Source organism: Oncorhynchus masou, chromosome 6 (assembly GCF_036934945.1).
Source record: "Oncorhynchus masou masou isolate Uvic2021 chromosome 6, UVic_Omas_1.1, whole genome shotgun sequence".
NCBI lineage: Eukaryota > Metazoa > Chordata > Actinopteri > Salmoniformes > Salmonidae > Oncorhynchus > Oncorhynchus masou.
This window is the reverse complement of record NC_088217.1, coordinates 42,008,164-42,028,160: the sequence shown is the minus strand read 5'-3', so window position 1 is coordinate 42,028,160 and position 19,997 is coordinate 42,008,164. Positions and strand designations below refer to the sequence as shown.

Sequence of the window (19,997 nt, the reverse complement as noted above, 5' to 3'; positions counted from 1 at the left end):
TAACATAGTCAGAAGCATAAAATCTGGAAATTAGTTGTATGGTCTAATTCACTGTGTAGCCTAATAGTTATTAGTTATTAGTTAATAGTTATAGTTATTCCCATTCAAAACATGGTAGCCTGAGATAAATCGAATAAAATTGGATTAGTAGCCTATTTCCTAAAAACAGTAGGCCTAATTGAGTGTTGTTACGCAATAACAACAACAATAAGAACTACAAACAAATAATAATAATACCATCAATAATAATAATAATAATAATACCATCAATAATAATAATAATAATAATAATAATAATGTGTAGCCAACAAATAACAACTAACACATTGTTAAAATTATTATTATCAAATGGAGCTCATCTTTTTTTTTATTTTCCAGAAAGGAATACATCATAGTTATTCGATTAGAGAATGGCTGGTGGAGGATTTGAGGATGAAGACATAAATAATAATCTGTAATAAATGTCATGCACATACCACCCCATCGCAGTGTATAAGTGGGCCGCGGGAGAAGGGACAGGCCTGGTGATGGCGTTTCCTTGTCACCCTAATACGAGCTAGTTCATGTGACGTCAGCTAAATGCAAAAGACAGTGATCTCGCGCTGATGAGGAAGTCCGCTTCCAAGATGTGACAGAGCAGTCACGCTGCTATCTCCGAATAGGATACATCTGCCGTCGCTTTACTAAAAGGTAAACTTCAACATTGACTATCAGATTCTCAGAGGTGCTGAATAGGAATGAACGCACTGTTTTTTGTCTTTTTCTTTTCCCTAACGAGCTCTGTAATGTCCTGTTAATTTTGTGTGTACTAGTTAATGAGCATTAATCTGGTACCCCTGGACGCTATTGTTCCAGGGATGGCCATTTGAATGCAAATGAGTGACATTGTAATACCAAGGTGCTTATTAAACTGATGTGTGTCCGGTCTTTTCTGGAATTCAGGAGGCGAGGACAGGGCGGCTGGTCGGCTGCTCCTCACAACAAGTTCGGTACACAACATGGCAAGTTATCTCCCATTTGGAACCGTGATGTCTTGCCCACGACACGACAGCGGTAGAAGTGGAGCGTCTGCCGCTCCAAAGCCGCTGGCCTTCTCGATTGACCGGATCATGTCCAAGACCTCGGAACCGAAAGGCAATTTGGATGAGCGGCGAGCAGTGGAGTCTTCGGGGGGAAAGAAGATGCTCGGGATCTGCTCACCTATACCGTGCATGATCCCCCTGCAACCTTTTAGCTATGACTTACAAGCCAAGGCGCTGATGAACTACTCCGAATTTTGGAAAGCTAATTTCAGAGGAACATTATGCACTTCTGCAGCGATGTGCAAAGCCAACTGCGGGATGTGTTATAAAACGGACTCGGGGTTGAAGCAGTCTTTATTACAGGGGAGCAGGGTGATTAAACCCCAGGTCATCCATCAGGCGGTGGCGATGCCCACCAATGGCTCTTTTTACTATTTCAACTACCTGGACTCTGCTTATCACCAGTCTGAGCTGTTAACCGGACACTTGTTTTCCTCGGCCCTGGCCAACTCTCAAGCCCAGGCTTCTCTCAGTGCGCACCAGAAACTGCTATTGCTGGAGAACGCCAAACTCGCCAGCGCTTCCGCCGAGAAGTTTCCGACACCTCAGTACCCACACAAGGAGCATCTTCCTGGTCAGCTCGACCAGATAGTGAAAGAGAACCATAACCAGAGCTCGGAGAAAAATGGAGTGAAAGCGCACAGCAAGCTCAACAACAGCTCAATGGACGGAAAACCCAAAAACTTCACCTGCGAAGTGTGTGGAAAGGTACATTATTTCATTCAGTTAAAATAATGGTAAAAAAATAAATAATGATGCAATTGTTATTTTTCGTTTAGTTCGTTTATTATTTGATTTACAAATCACTTACATTTCCTCTAAACAAAAACATATAGGCCTAGACAATTACTCATTATTTAACTTATTTTAGATTTGTATGTATTTATTTATTTCACCTTTATTTAACCAGGTAGGCTAGTTGAGAACAAGTTCACATTTGCAACTGCGACCTGGCCAAGATAAAGCATAGCAGTGTGAACAGTAGGTGTGTGCAAGAGTAGATGTTCCCTATTCATTTTGACATTAAATTGAAACTTAATTGTTAATTTCACATAATCAAAACACCTCACAAATGAAAACAAGAAAAGTAAAAACGAGATTGTTTATTTTCTTCTGCAGGTGTTCAATGCTCATTATAACTTGACACGACACATGCCAGTGCACACAGGCGCGAGGCCGTTCGTGTGTAAAGTTTGCGGGAAAGGATTCCGTCAGGCCAGTACGTTGTGCAGACACAAAATCATCCACACACAGGTGAGACATATCATATTTCACTCGTTTATAACTCTATTAATTATATATGACTGTGTTATGAACTCCATCGTGATTGCTTACAAAAAGTAGCCGAATAAGGATTCTTCTTAATTTTTTCCAGGAAAAGCCTCATAAATGCAACCAGTGTGGGAAGGCGTTCAACAGGAGTTCGACGCTGAACACTCACATACGAATCCATGCCGGGTACAAACCATTCGTCTGCGAATTCTGTGGGAAAGGATTTCATCAGAAAGGTAATTATTCACTATTAAAACCCTTTTCAAAATATAAATCATATGCCCTCTTACCAATATATTTACACAAACACGCATAATGGGGGGGGGGGGGGGGGGCATGGCTATGTTTTGAGAATAATATAACACCAGAACATAATATTAACGATTTCGCGATCATATGATTTTCAGACTGTATTATGAATGAAATTAATATCCAAGACACATATTCATTAAATAGCATACAGTAAGTAATTGTATGACAATAGCAATGATGGTTGTGATTTTTTATATCGCAGTTATAACCCAATGAAATAAGATTAGGTCCAAAAGTAATGGGCAAAGGTACACAATTATTATTTAGAAGCCTATTGGTAAAAATGGATTCCCAATGCAGCCCTCTGATGATCTTGAAGCATCAATCTAAATAGGACATGTCACTTTACACTAACTAACTCTTCCCTACAATGCGCTTACATTCGCCATGGGTCAAGAGACAGACCTTTCCCAGGTTTATAATCCGACAGGTTTCAGTTGTTGTTGCGTTTGATTTTGACAAAGTTTGACAACATCTTGACTTCGACTTACAAAGCGCTGATTAATGAAGGCTGCAGAATGGAGCGTCTTTGTGGAGAGTAACTTAATGATGAACTATTGACCTCGAGGAGAAAAAAAGGAACTCTCTGTTTCCCCTTTCGTGTATGCTGTTCATTTTATTCGCGATGTTCATTTTTAGTCATTGAATTTTTTAATTTCAGGAAATTACAAGAACCACAAGCTGACGCACAGCGGAGAGAAACAGTACAAGTGTTCCATCTGTAACAAGGCCTTCCATCAGGTCTACAACCTAACCTTCCACATGCACACGCACAACGACAAAAAGCCCTTCACGTGCGGGACCTGCGGGAAAGGCTTCTGCAGAAACTTTGACCTGAAAAAACACATACGGAAGTTACATGACAATAATTCATGTAGGCCTATACCTGCAGCGACCGATTCTTCCAGGGGACCCGAAAGCTGAGTTTTTCATTGGATTTGGAAAGTCTCCTTCAAAACTTCAATTGACAGTTTATTATGACTGCACCAGTACACATTTCTATGATTTTTTCTCTCTACAGTTTTCATTTATCAAAAATTGTTAAAAGACGGAAAACTATAAAGCATAAAAAACATTGAGACACTAGACTGATTAAAGACCATTTTGTGTTTGAGGTTTTTTTATTATTCGATTTAAAAAGTATAATAATAAGGATGTGAATTTTGTACTGTTGCACTGCAGTAAATCTGACCCTGAATGGATTAATGTTCTAAACATTTATGATTGAAATCAGGACTCTTTGCTCAACCCAGGAGTACATCGTTTTTATTTCCCCATTGCATAACGTGTGAAAATCGAATTGTAAATAAAAGGAAAATAAAATATTTAAAAGTGTTTTACCGTGGGCGCATTTTTATAAATTGCAATGTAAATGTAACATGGAGTGTTCAACCATCTCAACTGTTGCCATTTATTAGTAGGAAATACAATTGTATCCCGAAATCAAATATTTTGGAGAACGTTTGCGGAAAGATATTTATAATGTATATATGAGTTAGGCCCCTAGGGCAGTCAATTATTTGGAAAGGGCTATAACATATATGAATTGTATTGACATTTGATAACCCTTACCTTCTATTATATTGCAATAGGCCAACATTTCAGACGTCTTCCATATCAAGCTGCATTGCCAACCAATAAATTGCGAAGACAGTGATACATCTGATATAGGCCATTTCATCAAATATCCAGATGTTTGCTTTCTACACAGAAAATCTTTGCACGCAACTGTTTTACTAGCACCAGACTAGACTTAGCCTACTGGTAAGAATACATTGATTCTGTAACGTGAATGAGTTCAGTGTAAACATTTTTTTTGTCAGACAAGAGGCAAGACTCTGGTGGTGCTACACTTGACTTCCGTGTAATGGCACAAATTATTAGATATAACATGGACTCTTGAAAGCGAATTACGTTAATCATCTAAACGCCCTCGAGGGGAGGCTTCGGAGCAAGACGTGTTCATCAGAATATGAATAATAAAGCACTTGGCCACATCACCCACCCCTGTCCTCATCTGCCCAACATTAATAAAGGATTAGGTATTCTGCACACGGCTCCTGGAACAATATTACCCTTGCGCGCTACACAAATTCTGATGAGAGATGGGAGCGTGCTCCCAAATCACGGGCTCCCAATTAGAACGTTTAGTAATTACGCGCCATGCCCAGGGACCGGTTAGAAGGCTAATATTACCAGTTGACTGGCTTGTTCACCTCTGGTCCCTTCTGTTCCCGGTAATTCACATGCAAGCTGCTCCTAAGACTAGCATATAACAACTAGTGTGTTTTTTCCAAAATCATTATTTTTATATTGTCAACCCGATATTTTAAGTTAAATGCACATGTTTTGTCACATCTCATCAACTAAGACTTTTATATAGCCTAAAGGTTCACATTCTTGTTCAATATGTAAGCTCTATATGTTCTGCCGGCGGCTATGGAACCCTGACCTGCTGTTTCGAGCCCCCTGACATTGTACTCCTGAGGTGCTGACCTGTTGCACCCTCTAGAACCACCTGTAAACGTTTGACAATCGTGAAGAACGGTGTGGCCTTAATGGCCATGTACTCACTCTTATAATATCCATCAAGCACAGCCAGAAGAAGACTGGATACCCCTCAGAGGCTGGTTCCTCTATAGGTTTCTTCCTAAATTCCTGCCTTTCCAGGGAGTTTTCCCTAGCCACCGTGCATCTACATCTGCATTGCTTGCTCATTGGGGTTTTAGGATGGGTTTCTGTATAGTCACATTGTGATATCTGCCGATGTAAAAAGGTCTTTATTAATACATTTAATTGATTGATTGGCATATCTGTTTGATATTTCACACCCTTAATTGTTGGCGTTGATCCTAATTTGAACAGGCCTGCGTAATTTCCAGACATTTTGTGTAATTCCAGGTTAGGCTATGGAGTTTTCAATGTAAATTCAAGAAAGCCACGTCCTATTGCATCATAAATGTTTTTAAAAGGGTTTAATTGTGCAATGAAAAGAATAACAACTTTCTCAAATGTATAGGCCTAACAACTTTAGTTATTTTCCCTATTTTTTTTTATTTGTACGTATGCCTAGGCCATTTTTCTACAAACATTCCAGAGCACTCTCAAATAATAAACTTTATTTGACTACAGTCAATAAGTTGCGGATAGGTGGTTGGCCTTTTCAGAAAAAGTTAATAATCAAATTCCAACACAAACTTACCAGCTAGGATATCACGAGGTCAGTTATGCCCAATTAAACAATAATTAGGCAACGCTATCAAGTTGTCATCCCCCTCCTGTACGGACATTCTGGAACATGTCCACACACTCCACACCTACAACCCTATTGGGTTCAGTTTGACAGGCCGAATAATCAACAGTTAACCCAGTATGTCAAGTGTTGCCAATTAAACGTGTTTTTACAAGCCACTGAGAAAACCATCTTTGATTTGTGTTTTGTAGGCTATTTTTTTATATATATTTTTACAACTCAGCCACATTGAATTTCAGTCTCCATTCATCCATCTTTGTTAGGAATAGTCTATAGCTGGGAAAATATGCATGGGCGAGTTTTTCTGAAAAGAAATGTTTGTGTCGAGAAAAGCGTCAGGGCTATGCGCAAGAGTGTCGGTCTTGTCCAAAGCCGGAGAAAAGAGTGCGGGAGAGTAAACAACCGAAAGGCAGCCGGGTTGCCCTTTTCTCTGCACTTTCCTCTCAAACATCTGAGCAACCAGCTTCGGTTCTAGAAACATGTTAATTGACAACGGAGCTCATTACCGTGTGCACATGTAACGCAGCACGAGAGATTACCGACACAAGAGCGCATTAATCAACTGTCAACAATCGAGTACATCTACACGACCAGGATCACCCAAAATTGAGGCATTTACAAGCCACAAAAGGCTCGCCCGAGACAGGAAGAAAAGAAGAGCCAGACTTTTGTTTGGCCAATTCAATTGATTGTAAATTGAAGATTAACGGAAGTAGCTCCAGCGTTTTTTAAGGGCTAAGAGTGGAGAAAAGAACCAATTAAGTCCACCAAATGTTAACTACACCAGTTTTCCCCATTTAGCCCAAATGAAATTCTAATTAAACCGTCCCTTGCCATCATTTTGGAAAGCAATTTATTTCGCTGCTGAAGGAGCGTGCGGGCTGGTTGCGCCCCTCGTTATATGAAGCATTGGCTCTTGTCACAAAGAGCTCACAAGACGCATTCTAAAATGCCAAGGGGGAAGTTAATGAGCATCAGACAAAGTCCTTGGACCTGTTCCTGGAGAATGGTATTGGAAAGATGGACTCCGCCAGCCAACTACATGATGTTCTGGACACTTCTAAATCATGTTCAAAAGGACAGTCAGGAATAATGTTGTTCTAGTTGCACAAAATATGCAGGCTTGATAGGCTTGAAACATAAGCTTTCATATGACACCAAGAAAGTAATTGAATATTATAGGAATTGTTATTGTAAAAATCAAATAAATAAAGTTGTAGGCCTAGCCTATTACACTAGCAAATTGGAGTGTACATGCATACACTGCAATCATGTTATACATGAATTAAAACTAAACCAAAACTAGTCAACATGCATTTTTCCCACTAAATCTAATTAAAATCCCTCTATACACATGTTACTCAATGATGTGATATCAATACGGACATGACCGACACACACACGCACGCTCGCACGCACGCACGCACGCACACACGCACACACGCACACACGCACACACGCACACACACACACACACACACACACACACACACACACACACACACACACACACACACACACACACACACACACACACACACACACACACACACACACACACACACACACCCCTTCCTTGGATACGTCTTGGCTCATCAAGGGCATGAGTGGGAGAAGGTGCTTTGTAGCTTAGAGGTCTGTGGATGCTGGGCTCGTGGGAGCCAAGTGCGGGCTCTGCCCCGCTGGAATCACATCACTGTCTGTCAGTCTCCAGAGAGTGACCTCCACCCAGGACCAGTCCACCCACCCGCCCGCCCTCCCTCAGAGCCCAGGGCCAAGGAGCTGAAGGGGACCCTCTGTCCCCTTGCCCACTCCCTTCACCTCCATCTCTGGGAGGAAAATGAGAGAACCCTGACCCCCAAACAATCTGCTCCACATTTCCAGCCTCAGCCTCTCACCGCTCTGACGTGCATTGACAGCAATGAGATTAGTTTCAATGAGGAGTCATGAGTGAATACTCATGTTGGTCACTGTTAAAAAAAACATTTAAATAGATAAACAATACCAAATGAATAGGCAAACATACAACTGAGTATTAACACATCGCTATAAATACATAAATATATGAATAATAAATGAGTAGTGTTTTCCATCGCACCCTGCTGAGACTGAGCTCTATTCTTGTGGAATTAAATCAGGAGCTCTCATTGTTGGTTAGGATCACTAATTCTGGGATGTCCGGTGCTAATCTCTTTGACCTGGGTTGGCCTTGCTGGGAAATGTCCACTACTGCTGTGCTTACCCACGAGTGCTAATGATGTACTTCTCCAGAGCCATGCACAGCAGCCGTTCCCACAAATAAGGCCCCTTATAATGAGATGCTACAAGTTGTGTCACATTAAGATGAGCATTCTCACCAGTTGGCAGGATGGAAGGACTGAACACTGATAAACATATTAACTTTCTTTTGTGACTTCCATAACATAATGGCGATTGATCTAAGCAATCATTTTTTAATAGGTAGAACCGTTAAAAATACATATGTGATTAAAAAAAATATATCCTGTATGTCCAATATACAGTAATCTGTAGTTCAGGACTTAAATCGAATGCCTTCTTTCCTCTGCTGTATCAATGTTGAAAAGGCAAAACAACATGGCAACAAAATTCACTCTCACACACAATCCTTGCAGTCGTACACACTCAAATAAAACTATATGTTATAACTTCACTTACCACATCTGTAGGCTTGTGGAAAAAGAGATGGACACAAATGAAGCACAATCAATATTTTGCTAAATTAAGTATACTTTAAAAAGGACAAATACACTGCAGGAGTGTCTCAGAATAATAGCGTCACGCTTGGAAAACATTTCCAGGCAAGCTCCCGTAAATGAAAGCTAATTGTGTTTAAGTGCTCTACAATTGCAAAAGTATGTGTCAAAAGCTTTATTTGTAAGGAGTACAGAGAGCCAATGAAGTACAGGGAGGTATATGATTATGTTGACACAAAAAAATAACTCAGGTCCATTTAGGAGGAAACACTATACTTACGCTTGGCCAGTCAATACTGAACACTGTGGGGCTCCCTTAAGGCCAGTGTTACTTCCTTTTAGTGGGCCACATGTAGACTTGTCTTTAATCCACCACACAGTCAACTCCTCTCTTAGCCGATACAGTAGGCACAGGCCTGGCAGGGCATGCACTTAACCAGAGTTGACATGACATGATCAAAGGAGTGATAAGGAATAAAATTGGAGTACATTGTACAGTATGGAGCCCCCTGTTATGTCAAGAAACAGCATTTTAACATTGGGTTGTTTTCAAAAACTGTCCCAAAAACTAAGTGTAATAGTCACATTAATCACATTAGAATTAACTGTTCTAAAATGATAGAAAAACAACCATTTAAAAACAAAATTATGCCAAAATCTTAGTTTTTTATGCAGCACTCACTATACTTGCAGCACATTATTCAATAAAATACAACATACAATTATCCATTATCCAATCAATTGAAGTCGACAGCTACCCAGCTATTGTGCTTTTTTGCTTTTAATTTACTCAGGAGCCTCTCAGCATGCTCTCAATAGACGCCCCAAATCATGTAATCATACGGTTTCAAATGCATATGCTAAGAGATGGAGGGGGTCACCTCCTCCTCTGTCAGCTGCTAATCCTGCTGCTGAACTTGAGAGGAGAGGCTGGCTTTAACCCAGGTGTCTGTGGGGTAATAGGGGTCGGGGGACCCAGGGAGGGTTGTCAGGGCTGAGGTTGGCAGGGCCTGGCAACAGAGGCTTGGTCCTCCAACCAGGGGCGTGACAGGATTTTGGTGTCCGTAGCTAATCCACCTCAGGGCCTTAACCATTAGAATACATAATGCAAAGCTAGTCAATTGGAAGGGCTCCAGATCGTGCTCTTCAAAACACTTTTAGATAATTTTCTGCCTGTTCCCCCCCACTCTCGCTGCCCCCCCCAAACATTCACTCACACCCAGCCCTCCAACGAACACTATCACCACCACCCCCCCATCAGCCCCGTCCATGGCGACTGGTGCCTGCCTGACCTCGGGGGCAGGAGCAAGTCCCAGCTGAGGAGGCAGGGCAGCTGCCAACCATGGCCACTTCAACCACAGCCACCCGGATGATTACGTTTGTCAAGCCGCCACTCTGTGTCAACGCAGCGTAGGTTTGATCATCGCAATTAGGCTGGATCAGGGATGCCATCTCTGCCACAGAAAGGGGAAGAGGGAGAGAAAGCCGAATGAAGGGAGACAGAGGAGGGAGGGCAGAGGGGTGGTGTGTGCTGCTTTGAAAGTGAGAAAGCAGGTGGGATGGCTCACTGCGTCTTTGCGTCCCGTTTAACGGCGAGACTTCAGCCTTCATCAGAGCTCACATTATGTCCCGTGTACCTTCTCATTATCCACACGGCAGCTCTTTAGCACTGTCACGTCGGCCCGTGTCTTAGCTGCAAATATCTCAACAGAAGCCTCAATTACGTTGGTGGGAGAAAAAAATCTGAAACATGTCATGACCAATTTGTAACCCCAAAAATGGGAACATTTGTCACACTGAAAATGGGCTACTGTATAATAGTAAAATAACAAAATAAATCACAAATATTCCCACTGTACTAGCAATAAAGCGTTCTTATCAAAATGATACTAATTACCTAGCAAACATAACCAGCCCCCCCCCCCCACACACACACACACACACACTCTCACACACACATCAGAGTTTATGCAAGCCTAATGGCCCTGCAGAAATGAAAGGGTCATTTTACATACATTTCTATGGAGTATTATGAACATATGGTAACTGGCTGACCTCAGACTAGCCTTGAATAAAGGGACAATAAAAAAGCAATTATTGCAGACACAGAAGGTCCTTCTGGAGGCTTTGTGTAATAAAGACGACACAATCACATTGTAGCTCAGATGTAAAGAGGACTCTTCAATTACTATATAATGATTTAGACATTCCAGAGAACCTAGCTCAATGGCTCAGGCTAATATATTTAACCCCCTAATACACAGCTTATACTGTGTGATGAAGTGCTAAAAATAATGATTAGGAGCTAATAAGCTAAACTCGATAAGCTCCCAACAATTTAATGGATAAACATATTACATCATTGGGAGCATATTGTGCAACTTTCTTTTTTGCTTTTGTGCAGTTAATTCTTAGTCAGCACCTCTACAAACATTTTGGGGTGTGCATCAGCTCCTGATTTTTACTGGACTAATAAACTAAACTAAAATGAGTAAAATGAAATAATGATTTATTAGTACATTTTTTACTTTGCATTGAATGGCATACATGGATGAAGAACCAGGTGAACAATAAAAACTGTTTTTTTTGGGGGGTACAAATATGTACATTGCTTGAACTTAAACAAGAAGGGGAACAGTAATTAATGTATGAATGATTTGGGGTTTACCATAATATTCATATTAGTATTGATTGTAATATTAGTAAAATATATATTTTATTTTTAATTGTGCATTACTATATACATTAGAAAAGAACATGGGTAATACATGCAAATACATTTGAGTTATTTTGTGACAGATGATGAATGACCCGAGGTTAACTAACTGAAGGAGAGTTTGCCTTTGTTATCCAAATCTATAGTTCTACTTCCCCCTAGTGGACAGATATGAGCCATGAATTAAAAACACCACATTCTTTTTTTCAGATAAAATGCTGATAAAATTAGATTGCCATAAAGTCCTACATGCAATATCATCACACTAAATGTGCGAGCATTAAATGTAAACTTTGCAATATAGAGCAGTAATTATGTAGACAGAGGTAATAGGAAAGAATAAAACTCCTGGATGTTGTCCAAAATCTGAGCTTCATCCTGAGCCATAAAAATGGCTGAGCATAAAAAGTTGCCGTAGTGTAAACATATGGAAAACAACATGATGCCTACTCAACACTGTCAATGCTAAGAATACGGTTATTCTCATAGGAAAACATCCCAAATGACACTACATGGCCAAATGCCGTTTTTTTTAAAGAACATTTACCTCAGGCTCTCACAATAACCTTATAATCTACAGTGTCACTGTCAAAGGATTTTAGTTTCTCCTTTGCTCCTTGTTGATCACATAAGATGAAGATAAAAGCCAAAGCTATATTCTACATGATCCACTTCGGGTTATTTGACATGTTTCAGTACAGGACGAGTAGGCAGAGCCCTATCTTCTGTGGGGGAATGGTCTCTGGGTGTTGTTTTCTGTTTCTGTTGTTTAGGTGTTCTGCTATGGTCACTGCTAGAATGTAGGCCTTTACCCAGGGGGAAGCGCTCCCATTCAGGAATCTTCTCATCAACTGACGCCTAGTAACGAGTCTGGAACAAGACAACAGTACAGCGGCCTGGGTCATCAACAATCTGTGACCACCCGACTGTACTTGATTATCAGGGTACAGTAGGTTCAGGAATGCTTCACAACTCAACTCAAAATAGCTCCCATCAGTGGCGCGTACTCATGGATGCCAAAAAACGTACCAAGAAAACAAGAAAAAATAACGTTTTGTCTCTATGTAAGTCATAATTTTTCTTAAATTTGCAAGAGGCAGAAATCGCACCGGAGAAATAATCTGAGCGAGCGAAACAGCGCCCCTCTGTCTCTGTATCTGTAGCCAATCTATCTGATGCTGTCTGGTCCCAAAAAGTATCACATTGTTTCTGCCCTTAGCATTGAAGGCAAGGAAAGCCAGCGAGCATTTGGCCTCCCTTGATAAAACAATATATAAAATAATAGCCAATCAGCATTGAACTAAACTGAGTAAGCTCAACCGTGAATGGTCCTTGCGCACCAAAAGATAGTGTCAAGGGAAGCCAGTTTGGATTTGGTTTCACACCAATCACATCACATCAAAAGCATATCGTCATTGACAGAACAAAAAGCTTGAGTTGCTGCATCTCGATGTGTTGTTGTCCTCCAGTGGCTAACTAGCTAGATAAAATTGTCCCTTTCCTAAAGTAGCCATGGATGGAGACAGGGATTTGGACTTGTGGTTTTACTTAATTCTCAATATTGGTCAATGATTATAACAGTGATTCTGATCCAACCATAAATTAATACATTGTGCCCTTGGCCTGAGAGGATGGAAGTTCAACATGTAGCTAGATGTAAAATGCTAATGTTAACTAGCTGGCTCAATGTTGCCCATGAAAGGAAGTTAGGCTAGCAAGAATTTTAGCCAGGCAGCCTAGAACAACAAAAACTAAATGCATTTACTGTATCATAGAGTCATAGACCGTTTCGACAACAAGTAGGGTGAGTCAACAAGTTTTTTATTTTTGCATGCACACACACACACACACACACACACACACACACACACACACACACACACACACACACACACACACACACACACACACACACACACACACACACACACACACACACACACACACACACACACACAGACACACACTATCAGTACCATGGACAGCCAAATCATATTTAGCTGATGTTGATGGGAATAAATTATTTTTGGTATCTTTTATTTGTCACAGTACTTAACTAAGCACAGGTGATTTGATGATATTGAAATGTTGAAGTTGAAATGGTGCTGGAATAGTGGAGACAGCTCCTGTTTTTTTTTTGACTTGCGGTAACTCTCCGTGGTTCTAAATCAATGGTTGTTTAGTGTCATGTCTTCTCCCGCTCCCCTTCTACCGCTTGAGGGCGCCAGGCTGCCCTGCATCATGCACTCCTTCCATCCATTACGCACACCTACCTTTCCTTGTCATGCGCATCAGCATAATTGGACTCACCTGGACTCACTCATCACCTGTTTATTTCCTCCCCTATATTTGTCAGTTCCCCAGCTCTGTTCCCCACTGTTGCATTGATTGTTTTTTTGTCTTAGTTTTCTTGTTTGCTGACGCTATTCCTGTCTCGTTATATGACCGTTCTATATTTAATGTTTGACTCTCCGTACCTGCTTCGTCTCTCCAGCGTCAACTCATGTGAATATTTGGTAGTCCTTAACGTTTGTATTTGTATATATTATGGATCCCCATTAGCTGCTGCCAAAGCAAAATAAGGCAGTTTATACAATTTTAAAAACATTACATACATTCACAGATTTCACATCACACTTTGTGCCTTCAGGCCCCTACTCCACAATTACCACATATCTACAGCACTAAATCCATGTGTATGTATAGTGCATTTGTTATCGTGTGTGTATGCATGTGTCTGTGCCAATGTTTGTGTGGCTTCACAGTCCCCGCTGTCCCATAAGGTGTTTTTTATCTGTTTTTTAATCTAATTTTACTGCTTGCGTCAGTTACTTGATGTGGAATAGAGTTCCATACAGTCATGGCTCTATGTAGTACTGTGAGCCTCCCATAGTCTGTTCTGAATTTGGGGACTGTGAAGAGACCTCTTGTGGCATGTCTTGTGGGGTATGCATGGGTGTCCGAGCTGTGTGCCAGTAGTTTAGACAGACTGCTCAGTGCATTCAACATGTCAATACCTCTCATAAATAGAAGTAGTGATGAAGTCAATCTCTCCTCCATTTTCAGCCAGGAGAGATTGACATGCATATTATTAATATTAGCTCTCTGTGTACATCCAAGGGCTAGCTGTGCTACCCTGTTCTGAGCCAATTGCAATTTTTCTTAAGTTGTTTTTTTGTGGCACCTGACCACACAACTGAACCATAGTCAAGATGTGACAAAACTAGGACCTTGTTGATAGTGTTGTTAAGAAGGCAGACCATCACTTTATTATAGACAGACTTCCTCCATCTTAGCTACTACTGCATCAATATGTTTTGACCATGGCAGTTTCCAATTTAGGGTTGCTCCAAGCAGTTTAGTCATCTCAACTTGCTCAATTTCCACATTATTTATTACAAGATTTAGTTGAGGTTTAGGGTTTAGTGAGTGTTTTGTTCTAAATACAATGCATGTCGTTAGTAAAAATAGAATAAAGCAAGGGGCCTAAACAGCTGCCCTGGGAATTCCTGATTCTCACTGGATTATATTTGATTATATTTGAGATTCTCACTGGATTATATTTGAGAGGCTTCCATTAAAGAACACCCTCTGTGTTCTGTTAGACAAGTAACTCTTTATCCATATTAAAGCAGGGGGTGTACATTTTTCCAGCAGCAGACTATGATCGATAATGTCAAAAGCTGCACTGAAGTCTAACAAGACAACCCCCACAACAATTTTATCATCAATTTCTCTCAGCCAATCATTAGTCATTTGTGTAAGTGCTGTGCTTGTTGAGTGTCCTTCCCTATAAGCTGACATTCTGTGTTCAATTTGTTTACTGTGAAATAGCATTGTATCTGGTCAAACACAATATTTTCCAGAAGTTTACTAAGGGTTGGTAAGAGGATGATTGGTCGGCTATTTGAGCCAGTAAAGGGGGCTTTACTATTCTTGGATAGCGGAATGACTTTAGCTTCAATCCAGGCTTGAGGGCACACGCTCTCTAGTAGGCTTAAATTGAAGATGTGGCAAATAGGAGTGGCAATATCATCTGCTATTATCCTCAGTAATTTTCCATCTAGATAGTTGTCATTGTTGATGGACAAAAAAACATCTCTTCCACACTGATTTTACAGAATTCATAAGTACAGCACTTGTCTTTATTCATTTGGTCCGATATACTTGGATGTGCAGTATCAGCGTTTGTTGCTGGCATGTTATCCCAAAGTTTTTTTATCTTGCCAATGAAAAAGGCATTAAAGTAGTAGGCAATATCAGTGGGCTTTGTGATGAATGTTCTGATTCAATGAATGAAATCTGATTCAATGAATGATGGAGCCGAGTTGGCTTTTTTCCCAAAATTTCATTTAAGCTGCCCTAAAGCTTTTTACTATCAATCTTTATATCATTTATCTTTGTTTCATAGTGTAGTTTATTTTAATTTTAATTTTAATTTAGTTTAGTCACAAGATTTCTTAATTTGCAGTACATTTGCCAATCAGTTGGGCTGCCAGACATATTTGCCATACCTTTTGCCTCATCCCGCTTAACCATACAAGTTTTAAATTCCTCATCAATCCAAGGGGATTTAACAGTTTTTACAGTCATTTTCTTAATGGGGTGCGTGCTTATTAGTTACTGGAATAAGTACTTTCATAAATGCATCAAGTGCAGCGTCTGGTTGCTCCTCAGTACACACCACAGACCAGCAAATATTATTTACATCATCAACATATGAATCACTACAAAACTTATTGTATGACCTCTTATACACTATATTATGCCCAGCCTTTGGAACTTTGGCGTTCCTAGATATGGCTATTATATTGTGATCACTACATCCTATGGATTTGGATACTGCTTTAAAGCAAATATCTTCAGCATTAGTAAAGATCAATACATGTTGAAGATTTAATTCCTGTGCTGTTTGTTGTCACATTCTGACCATATAGAGTTCTTATTTTCTACGGTGGAGTAGGTCAGTGCATGACTGGGGGGTTAGTTTAGTGTATTATTTCTATGTGGGGTTCTAGTTTTGTTTTCTATGTTGGTGATTTTGTATGATTGCCAATTAGAAGCAGCTGGTAATCGTTGTCTCTAATTGGGGATCATATTTAGGTACCTTTTTTCCATCTGTGTTTGTGGGATATTGTTTATGTGTCGTTGCACGTTAGCCCTCCATTGTCGTCACGTTTCGTTTAGTCTTTATTGGTTCACTTATTTCCAAATAAAGATGTGGAACCCAGATCACGCTGTACGTTGGTCTGAGTATGCTTCCAATGATCGTGACAGAATATCCCACCGCAACAGGACCAAGCAGCGTGCTCAAGAGGAGAGGGTAACACGGACTTGGGTAGAGATTCTGGATGGGAAGGGATCCTGCACTTGGGAGGAAATCGTGGCCGGACAGGAACGCCTTCCTTGGCATGAGACGCAAGGAGAGAAGGGAGGACAGCGACGATGCCGGGGTTCGCGGCCACAGAGAAAGCCCAAAAGGGGGGGACATGGGGTGGTCGGCGGAACCGGGGAGTGAGCCAGAGCCTGTGTGGGAGTCGATAGAAGAAGGTAATGAGAGATACCGGAGAGAGGTTGTGGAAGGAGTATGCTGCAGCGCAGGTGTGTTGAAAAGAGTCTTCTCAGCCCGGCAACATCTGTGCCAGATATACGCACCAAATCTCCAGTACGCCTTCTCAGCCCGGCACCATCTGTGTCAGCTCTACGCACCAAGTCTCCAGTACGCCTTCTCAGCCCGGCACCATCTGTGCCAGCTATACGCACCAAATCTCCAGTACGCCTTCTCAGCCCGGCACCATCTGTGCCAGCTCTACGCACCAAGTCTCCAGTACGCCTTCTCAGCCCGGCACCATCTGTGTCAGCTCTACGCACCAAGTCTCCAGTACGCCTTCTCAGCCCGGCACCATCTGTGCCAGCTCTACGCACCAAGTCTCCAGTACGCCTTCTCAGCCCGGCACCATCTGTGCCAGCTCTACGCACCAAGTCTCCAGTACGCCTTCTCAGCCCGGCACCATCTGCGTCGGCTCTACGCACCAAGTCTCCAGTACGCCTTCTCTGCCCGGCACCATCTGTGTCAGCTCTACGCACCAAGTCTCCAGTACGCCTTCTCAGCCCGGCACCATCTGTGTCAGCTCTACGCACCAAGTCTCAGCCCGGCACCATCTGTGTACGCACCTTCTCAGCCCAGCTCGGCACCATCTGTGCCAGCTCTACGCACCAAGTCTCCAGTACGCCTTCTCAGCCCGGCACCATCTGTGCCAGCTCTACGCACCAAGTCTCCAGTACGCCTTCACAGCCCGACACCATCTGTGTCAGCTCTACGCACCAGTCTCCAGTCTCCAGTACTGTGTCAGCTCTACGCACCAAGTCTCAGCCCGGCACCATCTGTGTCAGCTCTACGCACCAAGTCTCCAGTACGCCTTCTCAGCCCGGCACCATCTGTGCCAGCTCTACGCAGCCCAAGTCTCCAGTACGCCTTCTCAGCCCGGCACCAACTGTGTATCAAGTCTCCTTCTCAGCCCGGCACCATCTGTGCCATACGCATCAAGTCTCCTGTACACCTTCTCAGCCCGGCACCATCTGTGTCAGCTCTACGCACCAAGTCTCCAGTACGCCTTCTCAGCCCAGTACGTCCTGTGTCAGCTCTATGCACCAAGTCTCCAGTATGCCTTCTCAGCCCGGCACCATCTGTGACAGCTCTACGCACCAAGTCTCCAGTACGCCTTCACAGCCCGGCACCATCTGTGTCAGCTCTACGCACCAAGTCTCCAGTACGCCTTCTCAGCCCGGCACCATCTGTGCCAGCTCTACGCACCAAGTCTCCAGTACGCCTTCTCAGCCCAGTACGTCCTGTGTCAGTTCTACGCACCAAGTCTACAGTACGCCTTCTCAGCCCAGTACGTCCTGTGCCAGCTATACGCACCAAGTCTCCAGTACGCCTTCTCAGCCCAGTACGTCCTGTGCCAGCTCTACGCACCAAGTCTCCAGTACGCCTTCACAGCCCAGTACATCCTGTGCCAGCTCTACGCACCAAGTCTCCAGTACGCCTTCACAGCCCGGCACCATCTGTGCCAGCTCTACGCACCAGGTGTCCAGTACGCCTTCTCAGCCCAGTACGTCCTGTGCCAGCTCTACGCACCAGGTCTCCAGTGCGCCTCCACAGCCCAGTACGTCCTGTGCCAGCTCTACGCACCAGGTCTCCAGTGCGCCTTCACTGCCCAGTACATCCTGTGCCAGCTCCTCGCACTTGCCGTTTGATGTGTGTCCTCAAACCGGTACCATTGATGCCGGCTATACGCATCAGGTCTCCAGTGCGCCTCCACAGCCCAGTACGTCCTGTGCCAACTCCACGCACCAGACCTACAGTGCGCCTACCCAGGCCGGTACGTCCTGTGCCTGCTCCCCGCACTCGCCCTGAAGTGCGTGTCACCAGTCTGGCGCCACCTGTACCGGCTCCACGCACTAGGCTTCCAGTGCGTCTTCCCAGTCAGGTGCGTCCTGTGCCTGCTCCCCACACTCGCTCTGAGGTGTGTGTCACCAGTTCGGTGCCACCTGTGCCGGTCCCACGCATCAGGCCTCCAGTGCATCTCCCCAGTTCAGAGCTACCGCCGACGGTTCCCAGCACAGAGCTTCTGGTGACGGTTCCCAGCCCAGAGCTTCCTGCGATGGTTCCCAGCCCAGAGCTTCCTGCGACGTTTCAAAGTCTGGAACCTCCAACTCCATTTGAGACTGCTGAGCCAGCTAGGCTAGCTGGGCTTTCACGTCTCTCCCCCTATACGGCATCTGGAAGGATTCTGGGACATATAGCAGCGCTGACAGCAATTTAGCCCAACAAAACCGCAGGATTTTAATATATAAAAACACTGTTCGCTTTTAAAATTAGGTCTTCAGTTCAGATTTCGTTGTTCAACAGCGTTCAACAACAGTAACATACGACGTGCTTGACCATGCTGTAGGTCATGTAACTGTTTGTTATATGCAAAATGGTTTGTAGACTTCACCGGACAGCTGTTGCTCTCCGGTTTTGTGATGAAACAGTGGTGTGATTGAATTTATTCTGCCACTGTGATATCTTATTGTCTCGGCCTTCTGCCTGTACTGTATATCACGGTGTCAAGGCATATGAACTAACAGGTTATAGAGCAAACAAAGCAATTATCACAATATAGCTTTTTTTCCTGGCTTGGCTTCCCCAGGGATTTTACACACCACTACTGGCTCCCATTGAAAATTAGGGAGGGCAGGGGAGTCTGCAGAGAGAGAATGTATTTTTAATTGGTTGTTATTTATTAGAGATCCCCTTACCTCCAAAGTGAGGATGTCCTGGTATGAGAGTTGTCTTGTTCTGAGAGTCCTGTCGTAGGAGATAGAAGTATGCCTTTCACAAATTCCTTTTACATAGCCTTAGAAGCCTATACCAGCGTTATCAACATGCACAATAAAATGAATGCACTGAAAGCGTGTATTCAAGTGGAGACAACCAGCGACATTTCTGAGAGGCATCTGGTATATTAACCTGTTCCATACCTGGAGGGGTTGAGCATTTCTCTCATGTGCAGCTTCACCTGCTGCCTCCTCGTACTCTTCTGTTGCTCATATCGACTCTCCATGTGCTGAAGCAGCACAGCTCTTTTCCCTAGACCGACACG

The 19,997-nt window shown here is 42.9% G+C and overlaps 1 protein-coding gene across 1 annotated transcript; it reads left to right on the top strand.

Moving 5' to 3' along the window:
- The first annotated feature begins 617 nt into the window (after positions 1–617).
- LOC135541119 (fez family zinc finger protein 2-like) lies at positions 618–3,930 on the top strand. Its single transcript, XM_064967236.1, has 5 exons — positions 618–690; positions 943–1,790; positions 2,202–2,336; positions 2,458–2,590; positions 3,328–3,930. Exons 2-5 carry the CDS (start codon positions 999–1,001, stop codon positions 3,588–3,590), a joined length of 1,323 nt encoding a protein of 440 aa, XP_064823308.1. The 5' UTR covers positions 618–690; positions 943–998; the 3' UTR covers positions 3,591–3,930.
- Positions 3,931–19,997: the final 16,067 nt, after the last annotated feature.

Coding starts and splice junctions, on each gene's coding strand:
- LOC135541119 (XM_064967236.1), top strand. CDS start 999: ATGGCAAGTTATCTCCCATTTGGAACCGTGATGTCTTGCCCACGACAC. Junction 1,791..2,201: donor CCTGCGAAGTGTGTGGAAAG/GTACATTATTTC, acceptor TTTCTTCTGCAG/GTGTTCAATGCTCATTATAA. Junction 2,591..3,327: donor GAAAGGATTTCATCAGAAAG/GTAATTATTCAC, acceptor TTTTAATTTCAG/GAAATTACAAGAACCACAAG.